We start from the raw sequence: 21,414 nt of genomic DNA on the forward strand, positions 1-21,414 counted from the left end.
TCTAATCACAGCCAGAGGATCACCTTCAATGGCTTCTCTACCTGTTCCCACACAATTACCTCTGGTATGCACACCAAGGTCCCTCTGGCCTTCAGTATTTTCCATGGTCCTGCTATTCACAGTGTAATCCCTTGCCTTGTTAGCCCTCCCCATGTGCATTCATTCACACTTTTCCGGGTTGAATTCCATTTGCCACTGCTCTGCCCACCTGACCAGTCCATTGATATCCTCGTTTGTGAAGCTATAAACAAATGTGGTGCTATTTAAAATCAAACCACATGACGTGGGAGAAAATAAAGGGAAGACAGTGACTAAACTGCCTTCCGCCACCTGCCAGCCCAGCACGCAGGCGCAGAAAGCGCTGCTGACTTGAGCTGAGCTGTCTGGAGCGATCTCTTTTTGGACCAAGCAGTCGCCCTAGTCAGTGAAGGGAGGAGAGAATTCGCCGAGCAGCTTCTCGTTCTGGCCGGAGCCGTCAGCCGGTTGCCTGGAAACCTTGGCTCGAGGAGTCAGTGGAGCGGGAACAATAGGTGGGGGCGGGGCTCCCGTGTCTGCGCGCTGGCCCGCAGACTGGAAACCGAAGACGTCACCGCGGATCAGAGTGATTCCTATTGGCTGATTCAGGCAGGGTTCCATTGTGGACGTCACAATGCGGAAGTTGGACAATGAGCTTCAGACGAAAACGTCCTCCTCTGGGCAACATCTGTGAGGAAATCAATGCTTCCCCCTTTCCATTTCTTTTCTAATTCTGGGGATAAATTGGTGACTTGCAGGAACTGAAGGGAAATGAAGTGATTCCAGGGAGGGATTCCAGATTCTGAGAAGGTAAGCCGAGGTCTCGCTCTCTCTCTCTTAAAGACATTGACATCCTTTGCTCCTTCAACTTGACACATTTATTTATCTCGCTAAATTAGGCTGGCCTCCTTCCTAATTGTTTATAATTAAAGGAGTGGCTTCCCTAAGAGATAGCCGATATTTAAGGGGACATTAAATTAATATAGGACAGAGATATGTTTAATATTGTCATAAGGTACATTTTAAATATATAATTTATGGTTCTGTAAGAAAGTTCTTTTTTCATCTCATTATGTAATACTGTTGCTATGTTACATATTTCTCGTACTGAAAGAGTCTAGTTGTCAATTTGAATCCATGCTGACTCACTGTGGAACAATCCACTCAGCCCGATTCGTCCTCTACATTCTTGTAACCTTGCATGGTTATTTCTTTCAAGTGCCCATCCAATTTCATTTTAAAACCATTGATCTTCCACCACTCTTGTAGGCATCAGTTCCAGTTTATGACCACTTGTTGTCTAAATAATGTCCTTCCTCATACACCCCTTCCCACTATATCTCTCATTTAGAGATACAGTACTATATATCACATTTTTAGTCCACTTATACGTACATACTAGCAGCCTCCATAAACATTTTCAGTCTCTAATTCCAGGACATGCAGCACTGACCATGGTCTGTTAATCAGCATGAATCGCTCCTTCAGGACAATTAGGAGGTTCAAAGTTACGTGTGGCAAAGTATCTTGGATATGAACTTGAGGTGATGTAACCTATGGGGGTACAGACCAGGCACTGGAAGGTGGTGTTAGATTGGATTGTTTTTTCTTGGATGGCACAGACATGATGGACTGAATAGTCTTCTCTACTATAAATATATTATGTACCTATGAGAGGGCAGATGGAACCCCAGTTTAACCTCTCATTCAAAATACAGAACCTCAGAAAGTGCAGCATTCTCTCAGTACTGACATTGATTTAGAGAGGTGCAAAGGTTTAAGGAGGGAATCCCTGAGTTCAATCCCAGAGAAGTTTGAGGTAATTGATTTGGGGAAGGCTAACAAGGCAAGGGAATACAGAACAAATAGTAGAATAGTGAGAAATGTAGAAGAACAGAAGGACCCTACAGATCCCTGAAGGTAACAGCACATGTAGATAAGGTGGTTAAAAAAGCACGTGGAATATTTTTCTTTAATAGCCGAGGGCTGCGTATCTCTAGCACTTTCTGCTTGTATTTAAATCTAAATCCTTATGCTTGAAGTTAACAAATTGATTGGGTAAGGGGGCGTCACAATAAAATACAGTAACTACCCACATATACTTTCTGCTGGTGTGGGGTCAGTGCGCCTCCCACCCCCACATTTTATCCAGGTCTGAGGAGCTTGGAGACTGTGTTCCGGATGAGTAATGGCTGCCCCAGCACCCACAACCCCCCGCGCTGGTGAACCCGCTCGATCCGCCGCGCGGTGGGCGACCCGGGACTGCGCATGTCCAAGGGAGAGGGAAGTTGCGCATGTGCGGGGGATAGCCCCTCCACCCAACATTACCATCGTGCTGAGATGGGAAGACTTGGAGGACCGGAGGCTTGGCCTAAATAGCCAAGTGGTTATGGTACTGGGTTTGTAACCCTGAGATCAAGAGTTCAAATCTCACAATGGCAAACTATGAAACAATGTAACTTCATCTGAAACAGATGGAAACGGGTTTGTACTTGAAAGAGTTACAGATGCTGCCAGACCTGCAGGAGTTAGGAGGCTGGTAAAAAGACCTTGGAGGACCGGGTGCTCTAGCCAATCAGAGCGCAGGCTTTGTGTCTCCGGCGCTTGAGCTTCACGGAGACGGAAATTTCCTCCTGTGTCCAACATCTGTGAGTAAAACCATTTCTTTTCTCATTCTGAGTTTAAATTGTTGATTTGCAGGAACTGAAAGTAAAGAAAGTGAATCCAGGGAGGGTGCAGACTCTGGGAAGGTTGGCCCAGGACTCTCTCTCTTAAAGACATTGACATCCTTTGCTCCCTCAGCTCGACACATTTATCTGTCTGGCTAAAAGGATGGTCTCTTTCCTAATGTTCATAATTAAGGGGATGGTTTCCCCAGGAGATGACTGACATTTAAGGGACAATAAATTAATATTGGAAGAGTTATGTCGAGTGTTGTTATATGATACATATTAGAGATAATATTTATGGTTCTTTAATCATGTATATTTATTATTATTTCTATTCTTGTAATATATAAGGTGGTAGCATTTTATATTTCTAACCATAGAGTCATTTTGGCATTCAGCGACTTGAGTCTATGCCAACTCTCCAAGATCAGCCTGGAGTCTCCAGGAATTGAAGACCATTCTCCAATTCACTGCTGCGTGCAACCCTGGAGAAAATGCATCAGAAAATTAATTGTTTTTTTTTGTAATTTTCTTAGAACATTTCACTTTGCAAGTTATGAAAATATTGAAAATGTGTGTGGGGGTGGAGGTGGGGTATTGGGCGGCTGGGGAGGGCGTGGAAGGCTGCTTGGCTGACTGTTGAGCATCATCCAAGTGGATATTGAGTCTTTTTGCTTTCCAGTTGGTCTAGGAAGACAGTGCGCCACAAGGTTGGCTGTGTTGGGTTGATTAATGGCTGGAACGTGGAGGTAAATCATGCGGTGAAACCTCCAGGAATACATTTCATCACAATTGGCAAGCTCAGTCCTCACTCACTCTTCATAAAGCAATCCAGGCAGTCCCATTCACCCTGTAGATTCTCATAGTCTTGCAACTTTATTTCCTTCAATGCCTACTAATTTCACCCTCAAATCGTTGTTAATATCTGATCCTACCAGCATCATAGGCAACAAGTTCCAAGCAAATCTAAGAGTACTGTATCTGTAACTCCGGATCAGAGTACTGTATCTGTAACTCCGGATCAGAGTACTGTATCTGTAACTCCGGATCAGAGTACTGTATCTGTAACTCCGGATCAGAGTACTGTATCTGTAACTCCGGATCAGAGTACTGTGTCTGTAACTCCGGATCAGAGTACTGTGTCTGTAACTCCGGGTCAGAGTACTGTGTCTCTAACTCAGCATCAGAGTACTGTGTCTCTAATTCAGCATCAGGGTACTGTGTCTCTAACTCAGCATCAGGGTACTGTGTCTCTAACTCAGCATCAGAGTACTGTGTCTCTAACTCAGCATCAGAGTACTGTGTCTCTAACTCAGCATCAGAGTACTGTGTCTCTAACTCAGCATCAGAGTACTGTCTCTAACTCAGCATCAGAGTACTGTCTCTGTAACTCAGCATCAGAGTACTGTCTCTGTAACTCAGCATCAGAGTACTGTCTCTGTAACTCAGCATCAGAGTACTGTCTCTGTAACTCAGCATCAGAGTACTGTCTCTGTAACTCAGCATCAGAGTACTGTCTCTGTAACTCCGCATCAGAGTACTGTCTCTGTAACTCCGCATCAGAGTACTGTCTCTGTATCTCAGCATCAGAGTACTGTCTCTGTAACTCAGCATCAGAGTACTGTCTCTGTAACTCAGCATCAGAGTACTGTCTCTGTATCTCAGCATCAGAGTACTGTCTCTGTAACTCAGCATCAGAGTACTGTCTCTGTAACTCAGCATCAGAGTACTGTCTCTGTAACTCAGCATCAGAGTACTGTCTCTGTAACTCAGCATCAGAGTACTGTCTCTGTAACTCAGCATCAGAGTACTGTCTCTGTAACTCAACATCAGAGAACTGTCTCTGTAACTCAGCATCAGAGAACTGTCTCTGTAACTCAGCATCGGAGTACTGTCTCTGTAACTCAGCATCGGAGTACTGTCTCTCTACCTCCGCATCGGAGTACTGTCTCTCTACCTCCGCATCGGAGTACTGTCTCTCTACCTCCGCATCGGAGTACTGTCTCTCTACCTCCGCATCGGAGTACTGTCTCTCTACCTCCGCATCGGAGTACTGTCTCTCTACCTCCGCATCGGAGTACTGTCTCTCTACCTCCGCATCGGAGTACTGTCTCTCTACCTCCGCATCGGAGTACTGTCTCTGTAACTCCGCATCAGGGTACTGTCTCTGTAACTCCGCATCAGTGTACTGTCTCTGTAACTCCGCATCAGGGTACTGTCTCTGTAACTCCACATCAGGGTACTGTCTCTGTAACTCCGCATCAGGGTACTGTCTCTGTAACTCCGCATCAGGGTACTGTCTCTGTAACTCCGCATCAGGGTACTGTCTCTGTAACTCCGCATCAGAGTACTGTCTCTGTAACTCCGCATCAGAGTACTGTCTCTGTAACTCCGCATCAGAGTACTGTCGCTGTAACTCCGCATCAGAGTACTGTCGCTGTAACTCAGCATCAGAGTACTGTCTCTCTAACTCAGCAGAGTACTGTCTCTCTAACTCAGCTTTAGGGTACTGTATCTCTAACTCAGCTTTATTGTACTGTATCTCTAACTCAACGTCAGATTATTGATCTCTAGCTCAGTAATAGAGTACTGTATCTCTAACTTACTAGTAGAGCACTGTATCACTCAGCAATAGAGTACTGTATCTCCAGCTCCATAATAGAGTACAGTATCTCTATATCAGTATTAGAGTACTGAATATTACACACATTTTTAGTCCTGTGATAGATTTTCATGCCTCCGTGTCCAGAACAGAAGCGGTGAGTGTGGAACTGTCAAATAGCATGATTTGCCACATTCAGGAGAATTGGGAGCATGTACATTAGGTAATGCAGAGTTAGAAAGGAGGGAAAGTGTGTGGAATGGAGATTTACACATCTTGGAACATAGGAGGGAAGAATCTTCCATAGAAATTAAAATTGTCTGTCTGAATTTTTATCTTAGACTGATGAAATGTGTGAACTCCTTTTACAGGATATTAGAAGGGGAGGATTTGCAAACAGAAATCTCAATACAAAAGTCACGTCAAGATCTCACAGTCACTCAATTCACGGGAACTGAATATCATCAGCCTTTGAATCTAGAAGGAGAAATGTTTGTCTGTTCTGTCAGCTTCAAAAAGTTTTGGAAAAGCATCGAGACACACACACCCAAGTGAGAATTTTCCAGTCTATGACTGGAGTAACCTGAAGAAACACAAGGACACCTGCACTATGGAGAAACCGTGGAAATGTGGGGATTGTGGGAAAGGATTCCGTTCCCCGTCTGTGCTGGAAATTCATCGACGCAGTCACACTGGGGAGAGGCCGTTCACCTGCTCCGAGTGTGGGAAGGGATTCACACGATTATCCACACTGCTGACACACCAGCGAGTTCACACTGGGGAGAGGCCATTCACCTGTGCTGAGTGCGGGAAGGGATTCACTCAGTCATCCCACCTGCTGATACACCAGCGAGTTCACACCGGGGAGAGGCCATTCACCTGCTCCTTGTGTGAGAAGGGTTTCAGTGATTCATCTACCCTGCAGACACACCAGCGAGTTCACACTGGGGAGAGACCATTCACTTGCTCCATGTGTGGGAAAGGATTCGCTCAGTCATCCAACCTGTATTCACATCAGCGAGTTCACACTGCAGAGAGGCCATTCACCTGCTCTGTGTGTGGGAAGAGGTTCCCTCACTCATCTAATCTGCTGAGACACCAGCAGGTTCACAGTGGGGAGGGGGCTTTCACCTGCTCTCAGTGTGGGAAGGGATTCAGTGATTCATCCAACCTATTTTCACACCAGCGGGTTCACACTGGGGAGAGGCCGTTCATGTGCTTTGAATGTGGGAAGGGATTTACTCAGTCATCCAGCCTGCAGACACACCAGCGAATTCACACTGGGGAGAGACCGTTCACCTGCTCTGTGTGCGGGAAGGGATTCAGTGATTCATCCAACCTGTTTTCACACCAGCGAGTTCATACTGGGGAGAGGCCGTTCCCCTGCTCTCAGTGCGGGAAGGGATTCACTCGGCTATCCAACCTGGTGACACACCAGCGAGTTCACAGTGGGGAGAAGCCATTCATCTGCTCCGAGTGTGGGAAGGGATTCACACAGTCACAACACCTGCTAAGACACCAGCGAGCTCACCAGTGCTTCCAGAGGTTGGATTCTGCTACTATTGCTGCTGTTAATCACATCCAGGACTGAATCATGTTCATTCTGAAAGTTGGGAGGGTCAGAGGGTTTCTTTCTGCTGGACTGGTCAGTCTCATGACTTTGCTTCCAGTGGGCTGATGCTCTTTGAATGTGGGAGAGCACATTTCCACTGAAATGATCCATAAAAGCTGATGAAGTACATTTATTTATCCTGGATAGTAAATAGTGTTGTTCCTACCACTACAGGTAGATCTAAAATAAATACATTTTTTTTCCCATTGAGTCTATAGCACAGGGCTAGACCAGTCGGCTCCATTGGTCTATGTCAGCATTTATGTTCCACATGAGTCCACACCCACCTCTCTTTATCTCCCCCATCAGCATGTCCTTCTATTCCTTTCTCCCTCTTGTTTATATCTAGCTTCCCCTTAAATGTATTCATACTATTCACCTCAACCACTCACTGTGATAGCGAGTTCCACATTCTTACCACTTACTGGATAAAGAGGTTTCTCAAGAAATCCCCATTGGATTATTGAACTTCTTCATAATCTTAAAGACTCCCATCAGGTTACCCTTCAGTTTTATCTTTTCTAGAGAAAAGCAGACCCAGACTTTCCCGAGGGTTGAAATGCTCTCATTTCTAGTATTCTTGGGAATATTTGTTGCCCCTTCTCCAGTGCCTCTATTTCCCTTTTCTAAATGGACATCAAAAATGTTAACAGTCCTCCCACTGTAGTCTAACCATGGTTCGAAACAAGTTGAACATAACCTCCCTGCTTTTCAATTCTGTCCCTCTAGAAAGGAACCCTACATCTGAGCCCCGCACTTTGGACAAGATGTGAAATTATGCGAGAGGGCGCAGAGGAGAATTGTGAGAATGCACTAGAGATGAGGGTCGTCAATTAGTTGGAGAGACGGGAGCAGCTGAAATTTCTGTCTTTAGATCATAGAGTCATTAGAGCAGAGAAGGAGGCCATGCAGCCCATCGAGTCCATGTCGACTCTCAGCAGAGCAAACTAGTCAGTCCCATTGCCCTGTTCTATTCTTGTTACCCTGAATGTTTATTTCCCTCAAGTGTCCATCCAATTTCCTTTTGAAATTATTCATTGTCTCCTTTTCCATTGCCCTTATAAGCAGTGAGTTCCAGGTCATTCCCACTCAGTGTAAAATATTCTTCCTCACATTCCCCCGCATCTCCTCCCCAAAAGCTTAAATCCGTGTTCCCCAATCCTTGTACCATCAGTTAATGGGAACAGCTTTTCTTTCTCCACCTTATGTAAACTTGTCATAATCTTGTACACCTCTATCAAATCTCCCCTGAACCTCCTTTACACCAAGGAGAACAATCCCAGTTTGTCATCTAAAATAAAGAACAAACAGAATATGTTAATGCCTGGAATCAAATGGGAATTTAAAGGTATTATGAAAATATTGTACGGGACAGTAAAGGAATTGGGATTACTCACTTTGATGTAGTTCAATGGAATATATCAATCCGGCATCCATGTACATTTTAGTGAAAGTTAAGGAAGTGTCGATGAGATGAACAAGTTGATAGCTTTATCTTGGAAATATCTGTATCCTTTGCTTATGTTCTTTTTTTAGAAGAAAACCACATTTGATAGTCTGGCTAATCCCTAAACTATCAGCACCATATCAGGGGAGATAAGCAAAGATCTCGAGATTAACACCCACTTTCATCTTTTAATAAGAACACCTGAAAGTTCAGAATATGTGGCATGATATTGGAATACCGATTTGTGTGTACAGATGTAATTTGTTACTTGTGAAGCAACTAACGTGTAAATTCATGGTGAAAGGCACTGAAGAATGGGTTCCAAACATGGAGAGCTACTTGACAAATACCATGACATGAAATGGTTAATGTGGCCGGGGAAATGAGACAACATTTTGACATCATTAAGGCACTGACTCATATTCCATGGAGAAACTGACTTTAAAACAATCAGGATAGAATTAAACACACTGGTCACACTCAAGAGATGAATTAAATTAAAGTTAAAGGGATAAAAATTTTAGATTGGGAAAATCAAGGCCTTGGGCGAAATAATACTCAGTAAGAACTGTCCACAAGTTGGATAGGGGTAAAGAGAGAGCTGGAGAATCTTTGACATCCATGCTTGATAAGTTGCTTCTTGATGCTCTTTGATATTCCTTATGTACTAGTACCATAGAGCTCGTGAAGCTCCTTCATGAGAAAAGATCGAGTAGATGTTACTCCAGATGGGGCCAGAACAGAGAGAGACAGTACTGCTCCCCTTCAAGATGTGGGCTGTAAGAATCCTGGGGGATCCCCGCTTGGGGTTTTCTTGCTAATTAGCGAACAATAAAATAAGTTTGATAACTGGCTGTGTATTTATTTTTAATTTTATTCTTATGCTTCTCCTGTTTTTATTCCTGTTGTGATTACGCTCTGAGTAAGGCTGGTTGATAGGTGACAGGATGGGATATTGTGGTTTGGGTCTTCATTGACGAAATGTTTTATTGATCTGAAAGGTGTAAAAGGGGCCAAACTTTGGCAGAAGCCTAGCAGAGCTGAGAAGAAATGACTTGCTGGGTGTCCTTGGGCTGGCATGGACAAGATGGGCCGAATGGCCTCCTTCTGTGCTATAACTTTTCTATGGTTCTATGTAGGAACAGGGAGACAAACAAGCTCCCAGAGGACAGAGAAAACAAGAGTTCCTTGAATCGTAGGCGACACCTGGGTGTGAAGGCCACCATATTTTCACTGCTTGGCCTGGGAATGCTGACTCCCTGTACCGGGGGTGGAGTGTGGGGAAATCAATTGTTTCAGAGTTTGACATATCTTGGACGGGTACAGATGGATCAATGACAGATTTTTAATTGGTTCATTCAAATATTAGCTTGGCAATGATTGGGTTAAATCAGTCTCCATAGACTTTGCAATGTATAAAAGTAAAAGAAGTGATTCCCCGAGCACAGGGATTTGTAGAGGTTTTACAAATTACATTGACTGGTGCCATGGCATTTGGGACAGACCAGGGAGCATTTATGTGGAGATGGTGCTTCTATCCAGAGTGTAATGGTAATGCTGCTGCACTTTCATCCTACTGCTCAGACATGAGCAAGTGTCAGCTCTTATTTCAATAATATCTAGCCACTATCACCAATAAATGTTATCACTGTGAATCATTTAAGAGTTTGGGAAAGGGGGACAAAAGGTTAATTAACTCCCTGAACCCCATATTCTAACATCACTGTGTCAAAAATAAAATCTCATCTCCTCCAGTGGCTCCTTTACCTTAGAGGGACTCATTTTCTGTTAAAGAGCCTGCCACTCTCCCTAAAGTGCATAAATCTAATCATGTAAAGCCCAGCAAAATCAAATATTTTTTCTGATAAAAGTTTATTAATGAAACAGAACATGGTTAAAAAGAAGAAAATTACTTAAGGATCAAAGACAACCAGAGTAAAAGGATGTGCACAATGTTCTGGACCCAAATGATTTCTCTTCAGCTCCTCTGTACGCTGTTCCCATGGCTCCCTACTTTGGACACGGGGGAACTGAATCCCAGGGGTCACGTCACCATCAGTCCTGGTTGCCCCCTACTCCTTCCTCAATTGGTTGGAGGCCTACTTCCCAGTCAGCCTTCCAGCATCTTCCTATTAGTCAACACCCATGGCAGTTTCTTAACTGCAATGCAGACCCTGTTATTCTCAGCTAAATTCAGCCCCTCAGCTCCATCACTGACATGAGCAATAGAGACAGAAAAGAGCCAGAGGCTCAAATGGGAGCTCAAAACTTGTGGCTGTAAGCCAACACTAACATTTGTCAGTCAAATACATGTAATTTAGATTGGAGTTTTGATTATTAGATTTAGGCACTAGAGGCAAAATGTGGGGAATTTCAAAGGATAACTTTCCCTTTCTAACTTTGTATTGTCTATAGTGTCAGCCAAGGTTTAGTGGATCACACTCGTATCTCTGAGTTAGAAGGCTGAGGGCTGAAGACTCACTCCAGGGACTTGAGGACAAAAATCAAAGTCAACATTCCAAGTGCGAGCACTTTGGGAGTGCTGCACTGTTGGAGCTGCTGTCCTTTGGATGAGTTGCTAACTCAAGGGCCCTGTCTGCCCCTTTGGGCGGTGATGGAAGTTCTCATGGCCAATATTTTGAAGAAGAGCAGGGGAGCTATCCCAGGTGTCCCGGCCAAAATTTATCAATCAACAACTAAAAACAGATCATCTGCTCATTATCACATTTGTGGGATCTTGCGGTGTGTAAACTGGTTGCCATGTTGCCAACTTTATGACAGTGACTACACTTCAAAAGTACTTCATTGGCTGCAAAACGTTTTGTGATGTATTGTGGTTGTGAAAGAAGCTATATAAATGTAATATCTTAAATTTAAGATTTATATTATCTGATCTTGCGATCTGTAACTTTATTGATTTCAGCTTGCCACTTAATAAATTCACTTTGGTCTGAACAAGATTTTAACCAATTTAGGCAAAGGCAGACTTCTCTGGATAGTAAACTTTAAAAACTTATTTTTTTATTCATTCATGGGATGTGGACGTCGCTGGCTAGGCCAGCATTTATTGCCTATCCCTAATTTCCCTCGTTCAGAGGGGCATTTAAGAGTCTGGAGTCACATGTAGGCCAGACCAGGTAAGGGCAGCAGATTTTCTTCCCTGAAAATGGTTTCATGAGTCATTATCAGCCTTTTAATCTCAGATTCCTATTGAATTCAAATTCCATCATCTGCCATGGTGGGATTCAAACCCTAGTCCCCAAAGCATTACCCTGGGTTTCTGGATTACTAGTCCAGCGACAATACCACTACACCATTGCCTCCCCCAGACATTATAAGATAAAGGTTTACTTAACAATTTTAAGACATTAACTTTTACAACTTCATGTGGGTGATCAGTCCGTAGATGCGTCACCCTCTCTGGCTCCTTCTTTGACAGTAATTTCCTTGGAACTCAGCCTTGGGAATCTTCAGCATTTGGCTAGCAAGGAAGACCTTTGGAACCTCTACTTTTATCCCCAAAGTGACCATTACCTCACATCAGAGAGGGGCTTGTTGTAACATGACAATTGATCAATTTAGTTACTAGATTAATTGTATTCACAATTACTTTTACGACCTTCTCATTATCTTCGACAGGAATACAATAAAACTGTTTCATACTATCTCTTTATCTGATTCTATACAATCGGACAGTTTTTCAGACAGTTTCAAACTTTGAGACTAATCAGAGTTTGAAGGTCTTTCTTACCAGTACATTTATCTTCATTGCACATTCTCTACATACACAGCAATGAAAGTTTCACATCTTTACAGTGAATAAAACTCAGTCTTTTACTATAACTATTGATTTCATTATTGATTCATTAATTGTAACTCAATTAAGACTCACTACTTAAACATCTGTTACTGACTGACAGTTAATTAATACAGTAATATTTAATCAATACATTTGGTTAATACAAGATACAGTGGTTCAAAACGACAGTTTGTGGAAAACAATAGCTTTTTACTCATCTTGAATGGATTAAACAATGAACCTTATTCTTAAACTGGATTTTGGCAGAATATAATGTCCTATAGCTTATCAAAAGTAGAAAATAATTTATTTGTTTAAACAATTCCTGCTAGGTCTGCAGTTTCTAGAAAGAATAGGTTTATATGGTGTTCATTTTTTAAAATGCAGATGCACCCTTTATAAAATAATTATCTATTACATTGATTCACTAAGTGATAACTTATTCAAGGTTCATTACTGAAAAATCATCTGGTTCATGACTGCCTATTAATACAAAACCAATATGTATTTAATAAAGAAAAGTTATACAATGTGCAAAAGTTTCAAGAAGCCACATGTTAAGAGTTGAAAATGGTTTCCTTGACCTTGTTACTTATAACAGTGAATACAGGATGAAAGTGATTAATTTTTAAATTGAAATTTGACTACCCCACCCTATCTATAGGTTCATACATTACAACAATGATGAAACTTCAAAACTACTTCATTGGCTGCAGAACGCTTTAAGAGGTCCTATGGTCCTGAGAGGTGCTATAGAAATGCATTGTTTCGTAATTGTCCAGAAAATTGAACATATTACACACAATCCCCTCGTCAAAATCATTGATAAAGATTGAACCTTAATTTTGTGTAATAACCACATCTTTGACACCATTTTGAATACTATGTGAAACTTCAAACACACAATATCCTGAATTATTTGTTTTAAAACACAGCAAGTTGTTGTGATTTGGAATGCACTGCCTGAAAACGGTGCGAGAAGCAGATTCACTTCTATCTTTAAAAAGGGATCTGGATAGATTCTTGAAAGGAAAAGAAAATTGCAGGGCGACTGGATTAATTGAGTTGTTTTTCAAAGAGCCAGCATGAGCATGATGGGCCTAATGGCCTCCCTCTTTGCTCTGTGAGCCTCGTAGGCATTTAAAGTGAGTGGTCATGACTTGGAATCTGCTTCCAATGAGGGTGAGAGAAGCGGAGATAATTGGGTGGACGAATAAACCTCTACGGATGTGAGGATGGAACAGGGCAATGGAACTGACTGGTTCACTCTGGAGAGCTGGCATGCAATTGATAGGCCGAATGCATAACTCTATGATCTAAAGAAAGGAATTTCATCTACTCCAGTCTCTCCAACTAACTGAAGTCCCTCATCCCTGACGTCATTCTCATAAATCCTGTCTCCAGCCTCTCAAAGAATTCACATCATTCCTTTAATGTGTGGTCCATATATAGGGTTCCATTATAGAGGGATAGAATTGAAAAGCAGGGAGTTTATGTTCAACTTGTTTCGAACCATGGTTAGACTAACTGGGAGAACTGTCAACATTAGTGATCTCCATTTAGAAAAAGAACAATACCAGAACTGAAAGCATTTTCTTCACTGACACTTTTCAGGAAAAAGAGAGAAGACTGAAGGGTGACCTGATGGACGTCTTTAAGATTATGAAGGGATTCAATAATCCAATAGGGATTTCATGACAAACCAGCGAGTGGTGAGAATGTGGAACTTGCTACCACAGCAAGTGGTTCAGGTGAAAAACATGAATACATTTAAGCAGAGGTTAGATACATACACGAGGTATATAGGAATAGAAAGATATGCTGATGGGGGAAGATGAAGTGGAGGCTCATGTGGAGCATAAAAACTGACAAAGACCAATTGAGCCGACTAGCCTGGCCCCATGCTGTAGACTCAATGGAACAGAGACAAATGTATTTATTTGTGATCTATCTGTAGCGGTAGGAAAAACACTATTTACTATTTAGGATATAATAAATGTACTTAATCAGCTTTGTGGCTCATTTCAGTGGGAATGTGCACTCCCAGGCTCAAAGAGCATCAGCCCACTGGAAGCAAAGCCGTGAGACCAGCCAGCCCAATGGAAAGAAACCCTCTGACCCTCCCACTTCACCAACCGTCAGAATGATCATGGTTCAGTCCTGGATGTGATTAACAGCAGCAATAACAGCAGAATCCCTGCAATCATCTGTGAACTTGCTGGTGTCTCAACAGGCTGGATAACTGAGTGAATCCCTTCCCACAAGCGGAGCAGGTGAATGGTCTCTCCTCAGCATGAACTTGCTGGTGCTTCAGCAGGGTGGATGAATGTCTGAATCTCTTCCTGCAGCTACAGCAGGTGAATGGCCTCTCCCCAGTGTGAATTCGTTGGTGCATCAGCAGGTTGGATGAATCACTGAATCCCTTCCCACACTCAGAGCAGGTGAATGGTCTCTCCCCAGTGTGAAGTCGTTCATGTGTCTGCAGGGCAGATGAATGAATGAATCCCTTCCCACAGTCAGAGCAGGTGAACGGTTTCTCCCCAGTGTGAATTCGCTGGTGTCTCCGCAGGGCGGATGAATGAGTGAATCCCTTCCCACACTCGGAGCAGGTGAATGGCTTCTCCCCTGTGTGAACTCGCAGGTGTGTCAGCAAGTTAGTTGACTGATTGAATCCCTTCCCACACTCAGAGCAGGTGAAAGGTCTCTCCCCGGTATGAAGTGGTGTATCAGCAGGTTGGATAACTGAGTGAATCCTTTCCCACAGTCAGAGCAGGCGAATGGCCTCTCCCCAGTGTGAATTCGCTGGTGGGTCAGGAGGCTAGATAACTGAGTAAATGCCTTCCCACAGTCAGAGCAGGTGAACGGCCTCTGCCCAGTGTGAACTCGCTGGTGTCTCCACAGGGTGGATGACTGAGTGAATCCTTTCCCACACTCAGAGCAGGTGAATGGACTCTCCTCTGTGTGAACTCGCTGGTGTGTCAGCAAGTTAGTTGACTGATTGAATCCCTTCCCACACACAGTGCAAGTGAAAGGTCTCTCCCCGGTATGAAGTCGCTGGTGTATTAGCAGGCTGGAAAACTGAGTGAATCCTTTCCCACAGTCAGAGCAGGCGAATGGCCTCTCCCCAGTGTGAATTCGCTGGTGGGTCAGCAGGCTGGATAACTGAGTAAATGCCTTTCCACAGTCAGAGCAGGTGAACGGCCTCTGCCCAGTGTGAACTCGCTGGTGTCTCCGCACAGTGGATGACTGAGTGAATCCCTTCCCACACTTGGAGCAGGTGAATGGTCTCTCCCCGGTGTGAACTCGCTTGTGTGTCAGCAGGTTGGCTGAGAGAGTGAATCCCTTCCCACAAACAGGGCAGGTGAATGGTCTATCCCTGGTGTGACTGCATCGATGATTTTCCAGTGCAGATGGGGTCCGGAATCCCTTACCACAGTCCCTACACTTCCATGGTTTCTCCATTGTGTAGGTGTCCTTGTGTCTCTCCAGTTTCAACAATCAGTTGAAAACACTTCTACAAACAGAACATGTGTACAGTCTCTCCCTGCTGTTAATGGTCTCATGTTTTTGTCAAACTGTGTACCCTGTTAAAGCTTTCTCCACAGTCAGTGCACTGGAACACTCTCACTCGGGCTGTGTGTCTCAGTGCTTTTCCAGTCACACTGATGTTTAAAACCTTTTGACGCAGACGGAACAGACAAACAGTTCTCCTTCTAGATTCAAAGGCCGATGATACTCACATTGTGATGAACCGAGTGACTGTTGATGTGACATTTGGTTTGAGATTTCAGTTTGCAAATCCTCCCCCTCTAATGTCCTGTAAAAGGAGTTTACAGAAGTCCTGTCAGTACAGGGGAGAAATTCAGAACAGACAATTGTAATTTTGATGGAACATTCTTTCCTCTCTCATTCCCCAAAATCTCTAAATCTCCATCCCGCACACTTTCCCTTCATCCTCATTCTGCCATACCAAAAATAGACCCTTCCAATTTTTCTAAAGGTGCTGATTCAAGCTGATCGACAGATTCCTGTTCACTGCTTCCTGTCCTGGGCACAGAGGTTATAAGAAATGGGAACAGCAGTAGGCTATTCATTCCATCAAGCCTGCTCCACCATTCAAAAAGATCATGTTTAATCCGATGTGGCCTTAACTGCACTTTCCTGCCTATCTACCATAACCATTTGGCTTCCTTGTCGATCAAAAATCTGTCTAACTCGGCCTTGAATATATTCAATGACCCGTCTCCACTGGTCTCTGTGGAAGAGAATTCCTAAGACTAATGCTCCTCTGAGAGAATAAATTCCTCCCCATCTCCATCTTAAATAGGAGACCCCTTTTTAAAAACTGTGTCCCCTTGTTCTAGATTTCCCATGAGAGGGAACCTACCCTGTCGAGCCCCCTCAGAATGCTATTTGTTTCAATAAGATCACCTCTCATTCTTCTAAACTCCAATGAGTTAAGGCTCAACCTGCTTAGCATTTCTCATAAAACAATCCTTCATCCCAGGAATCAGCCTAGTGAACCTTCTAAAATGGCTCCAAGCCAGTATAACCCTCCTTAAGGAAGGAGAACAAAACTGTACAGAATACTCAACATGTGGCCTCAACAATGCCCTGTACAGCTGTAGCAAGACTTCCTGAAAAATTCCTTTGCGAGTAGTGGACCGGACCCAGAATAGGGACAAATGGACCTTCTAGAAAGTATAAGTGAGCCACGTTGTGAGTCCAACTGATAATCTTTTATTGGGCCTGGTCCTCAGCAAGGAAAATGAATTTGTCTAGGCATTGTGGCTTTTCAATTAAACAAAAACTACATGGACAACTATTCCTTGTCGTTTCCCCCAGTGGCATCTCTCAACCAACTGGATTTGACTCGGAATTTCTGAATTTAATTAAAAGCTAGCCATGATTGTTTCCTGGTGCATACCCCAAAGCAACAACTTGACCTGAGTACACTTGCAAAACAATCAGCTCACTGTTTTACAATATGAATTATTGTTCCCTTTGAAATTTGACATTCTAGCATCTATTCTGATGCGTGCAAATGAAAAGCTTTGGCAGAGTCTCTCTTTTTACAGCAATACTCAAAGTCTATATTACTGTACTGTCTCGTCAAATACCAGCCAACTCCTGGACAAACCACCCCTTTCGTTGAGAGGCCTGGGGCAACCTTTCCAGAGTCTGCATCCTGCCTGGATTCACTTCATTTTCTTCAGTTCCTGCAAGTCAACAATTTAAGCCCAGAATTAGAAAAGAAATGGAAAGGGGGAAGCATTGATTTCCTCACAGATGTTACCCAGAGGAGGAAGTTTTAGTCTGAAGCTCATTGTCCAACTTCCGCATTGTGACGTCCACAATGGAACCCTGCCTGAATCAGCCAATAGGAATCACTCTGCTCCGCGGTGACGTCTTCGGTTTCCAGTCTGCAGGCCAGCCCCGCCCCCACCCATTGTTCCCGCTCCCCCTGCACCTCCTCGAGCCAAGGTTTCCAGGCTGACGGCACCGGCCAGAGCGAGAAGCCGCTCGGCGAATTCCCCCCTCCCCCCGACTGACTACAGCGGGGCTGGTCCATAATTAGATCGAGAGCGACCGCTTGCGGCAGCTGCACTGCGCCTGCTCCAGACAGCTCGGGTCAGCAGCCCCTTCTGCGCCTGCGCGCTGGGCTACCAGCTGAGGGAGTGGAGCTCACAAAATGTCTTTCCCTCATTTTCTTTCAAGTTTGTTTTTAAACAACACAACATTTGTTATTAACTTCCCACGGACACTAAAACTTCCTCCTCTGTCTAACATCTGTGAGTAAAACACTTTCTTTCCCTCACAACAAAAACAAAAACAGAATTACCTGGAAAAACTCAGCAGGTCTGGCAGCTTCGGCGGAGAAGAACAAAGTTGACGTTTCGAGTCCTCATGACCCTTCAACAGAATTAAGTAGAAATAGGAAAGGGGTGAAATATATGCTGGCTTAAGGTGGGGGGGGAGGTTTACTGGGACAAGCAGCCAGTAATAGGTGGAGATAACCAGAAGCTATCACAGACAAAAGGACAAAGAGGTGTTGAAGGTGATGATATTATCTAAACAAATGTGCTAATTAAGAGTAGAAGACAGGACGAGCAAAGTACAGATGGCTCTAGTGGAGGTGGGGGAATACTAAAAGTTAGAAATAAACAATCGGTGGAAATACATTTAAAAATAATGGATATAGGTGGGAAAAGAAAAATCTATATAAATTATTGGAATAAACAAAAAGGAGGGGGAAGAATCAGGAAGGAGTGGGGATGGAGGAGAGGGTTCAAGATCTAAAATTGTTGAACTCAGTATTCAGTCCGGAAGGCTGTAAAGTGCCTAGTCGGAAGATGAGGTGTTGTTCCTCCAGTTTGCGTTGGGCTTGACTGGAACATTGCAGCAGGCCAAGGACGGACATGTGGGCAAGAGAGCAGGGTGGAGTGTTGGAATGGCAAGCGATAGGGAGGTCTGGGTAATGCTTGCGGACAGACCGAAGGTGTTCTGCAAAGCAGTCACCCAGTCTGCGTTTGGTCTCTTCAATGTAGAGGAAACCGCATTGGGAGCAATGAATGCAGTAGACTAAGTTGAGGGAAGTGCAAGTGAAAAGCTGCTTCACTTGAAAGGAGTGTTTGGGCCCTTTGACGGTGAGGAGAGAGGAAGTGAAGGGGCAGGGTTGCATCTTCTGTGGTCGCATGGGAGGGTGCCGTGGGAGGGGTTGAGGTATAGGTGGTGATGGAGGAGTGGACCAGGGTGTCATGAAGGGAACGATCCCTACTGATTGCCGCCAAGGCGGGGTGAAGGGAAGATGTGTTTGGTAATGGCATCATGCTGGAGTTGGCGGAAATGGTGGAGGATGATCCTTTGAATGCGGAGGCTGGTGGGGTGATAAGTGAGGACAAGGGGGACCCTATCATGTTTCTGGGAGGGAGGAGAAGGCGTGAGGGCAGATGCTTTCTTTGCCTCCCCATAAGCTAGGTGTAAGCCAAGAGGAGTTTGTGTGTGCAGGTCAGACGCGTGTAACATCTGAAAAGTCTGTAAGCCCTACAACTGTCTGCAAAGGAAACAACTTGAAAGGAACCTCATTTTGAATTCATAAGATGATATGTGCTTTGCCTGGTGACTGCTTAAAGTCTGTGGCAGTGTCTGGGGGGTGGGTGCTGTGGAGAACAGAAATTTACAGACTTGGGGAATGAGAGAAGAAAGAAAGTTCCATAAAAACTAGAATTGTCTGGTCTGAATTTCTATTACAGACTGAAAGTGATGACTTTTATAAACCCCTTTTATTGGATATTAGAAGGTGAGAATTTGAAGACACAAATCTCAAAACAAACTTCACATCAAGATCTGACAGAGTCACTTGGTTCTTCAGGACCTGAATACCAATAGCATTTCAATCTAGGAGAAGAAATGTTTGTCTGCTCTGTCTGCTTCAAAAGGTTTTAAACAGAACTTTGACTGGAAAAGCACCAAGACATACTCACCTGAGTTCCAGTGCACTGACTGTGGAAAGAGCTTTAACCGGTTACACAGCCAGAAAAAAAAAAACACACCATTCACTGTGGGAAGAGACTGTACACTTGTGTGTGTGGACAAGGCTTCAACTGATCACTGAACCTGCAGAGAAAGAAGGCCTTTGGGAAAGCGTGGAAGTGTGGGGACTGTGGGAAGGGATGCAGATTCCCATGTCGGCTGGAAACTCATTCACTCATTCACAGCAGGGAGAGGCCGTTCACCTGTTCTAAGTGTGGGAAAGGATTCAATGATTCATCCACCCTATGCTAGCCGAGCGAGTTCACACTGGGGAGAGACCATTCACCTGCTCAGAGTGTGGGAAGGGTTTTACTCAGTTATCCAGCCTGCAGACACACCAGCGTGCTCACACCAGGGAGAGGCCATTCACCTGCCCTGAGTGTGGGAAGGCATTCAGTGATCATTCACCCTGTGGAAACATCAGCAAATTCACACTGGGGAGAGGCCGTTCACGTGCTCTGAATGTGGGAAGGGATTCAGAGATTCATCTGCCCTACAGAGGCACCAGCGAGTTCACAATGGTGAGAGGCCATTCATTTGTTCTGTGTGTGGAAAGGGATTCACTGACTCATCCACCCTGCTGACACATTGACGAATTCACACCGAGGAGAGGCTGTTCACTTGCTCTGAGTGTAGGAATGGATTCAGAGATTCACCCACCTTGCTGAGGCACCAGTGAGTTCACACCGAGAGGCCATTCAGCTGCTCCGCATGTGGAAAGGGATTCACTGACTCATTCTGACACACCAGCGAGTTCATACAGGGGAGAGGCCGTTCACTTGCTGTGTGTGTGGGAAGGGATTCAGTACATCGTCCAGCCTGCTGAGACACCATGTCACCCACACCAATGAGAGACCTTTTAAATGCTCTGACTGTGGGAGTTGTTTCAAAAGCTCTCGGGGCCTGATGGTTCACCAACGCAATCACACTGAGGAGAGACCGTTCAGCTGCTCTCACTGTGTGAAGAGATTTAGAACATCATCCAACCTGCAGGCACACTCATGAGTTCACAAGTGACTGCAGGGGTAGGATTCTGCTGTTATTGCAGCTGTTAATCACATCCAGGACTGAACCATGTTCATTCTGACAGTTGGTGAAGTGGGAGGGTTGGCGAGTTTCTTTCTGCTGGACTGGACGGTTTCACAACTTTAATTCCAGTGGGCCGAATGCTCTTTGAGCCTGGGAGTGCACATTTTCACTGCAAAAGCTGATGAAGGACATTTATTTCATCCTGGATAGTAAATAGTGTTTTTCCTACCACTTCCAGAAGATCTGAAGTATATACATTTATCTCTGTTCCACTGAGTCTACAGCACAGGGCCAGGCTCATCTGGTCTTTGTCAGTATTTATGTTCCACATGATTCTCCGCCCACTCCTCTTCATCTCCCCCATCAGCATATCCTTCTATTCCTTCTCCATGATGTATGTACCTAGCTTCCCTTAAATGTATTCATGCTGTTCACCTCAACCACTTGTGATTCCTTTCACAGAGTCCATTGCTGAAAGGATTTTCAGCTGCGGTGCTCATGAACATGACGTTCATGTTTTTACACGTCTCTAAACTCATCATTCGCAAATTCCCCTCAATTATCAGTCAGAAATTTAACTGCTGTCCTAGGTCTAGTCACAGAATCTTTACAGTGCAGAATGAGGCCATTCGGCCCATCGAGTTTGCACAAGCTCACTGAAAGAACGTTCTACCTAATCCCACTCCCCTGCCTTATTCCCGTAACCTT

General features: G+C 44.2%; 2 protein-coding genes across 2 annotated transcripts; one reads left to right on the forward strand and one right to left on the reverse strand.

Annotated features, from left to right (window-relative positions):
- The first annotated feature begins 630 nt into the window (after window positions 1-630).
- Window positions 631-9,894, forward strand: LOC121270476 (zinc finger protein 239-like). The gene is made up of 3 exons (XM_041175798.1): window positions 631-825; window positions 2,490-2,663; window positions 5,658-9,894. Exon 3 carries the CDS (start codon window positions 5,897-5,899, stop codon window positions 6,875-6,877), a length of 981 nt encoding a protein of 326 aa, XP_041031732.1. The 5' UTR covers window positions 631-825; window positions 2,490-2,663; window positions 5,658-5,896; the 3' UTR covers window positions 6,878-9,894.
- A 2,104-nt stretch (window positions 9,895-11,998) lies between these two features.
- On the reverse strand, window positions 11,999-17,543 carry LOC121270472 (gastrula zinc finger protein XlCGF26.1-like). Its single transcript, XM_041175790.1, is given in 3 exon segments — window positions 11,999-14,865; window positions 14,868-15,961; window positions 17,432-17,543. Coding segments are annotated over 2 exon segments (1,257 nt in total). The 5' UTR covers window positions 15,607-15,961; window positions 17,432-17,543; the 3' UTR covers window positions 11,999-14,347.
- Between the last annotated feature and the right edge of the window lie 3,871 nt (window positions 17,544-21,414).

Source organism: Carcharodon carcharias, chromosome 27 (genome assembly GCF_017639515.1).
Source record: "Carcharodon carcharias isolate sCarCar2 chromosome 27, sCarCar2.pri, whole genome shotgun sequence".
NCBI classification, from domain to species: domain Eukaryota; kingdom Metazoa; phylum Chordata; class Chondrichthyes; order Lamniformes; family Lamnidae; genus Carcharodon; species Carcharodon carcharias.

Bases quoted from the DNA above. Each gene is read 5' to 3' on its own strand.
- LOC121270476 (XM_041175798.1), top strand. From the start codon at position 5,897: ATGGAGAAACCGTGGAAATGTGGGGATTGTGGGAAAGGATTCCGTTCC.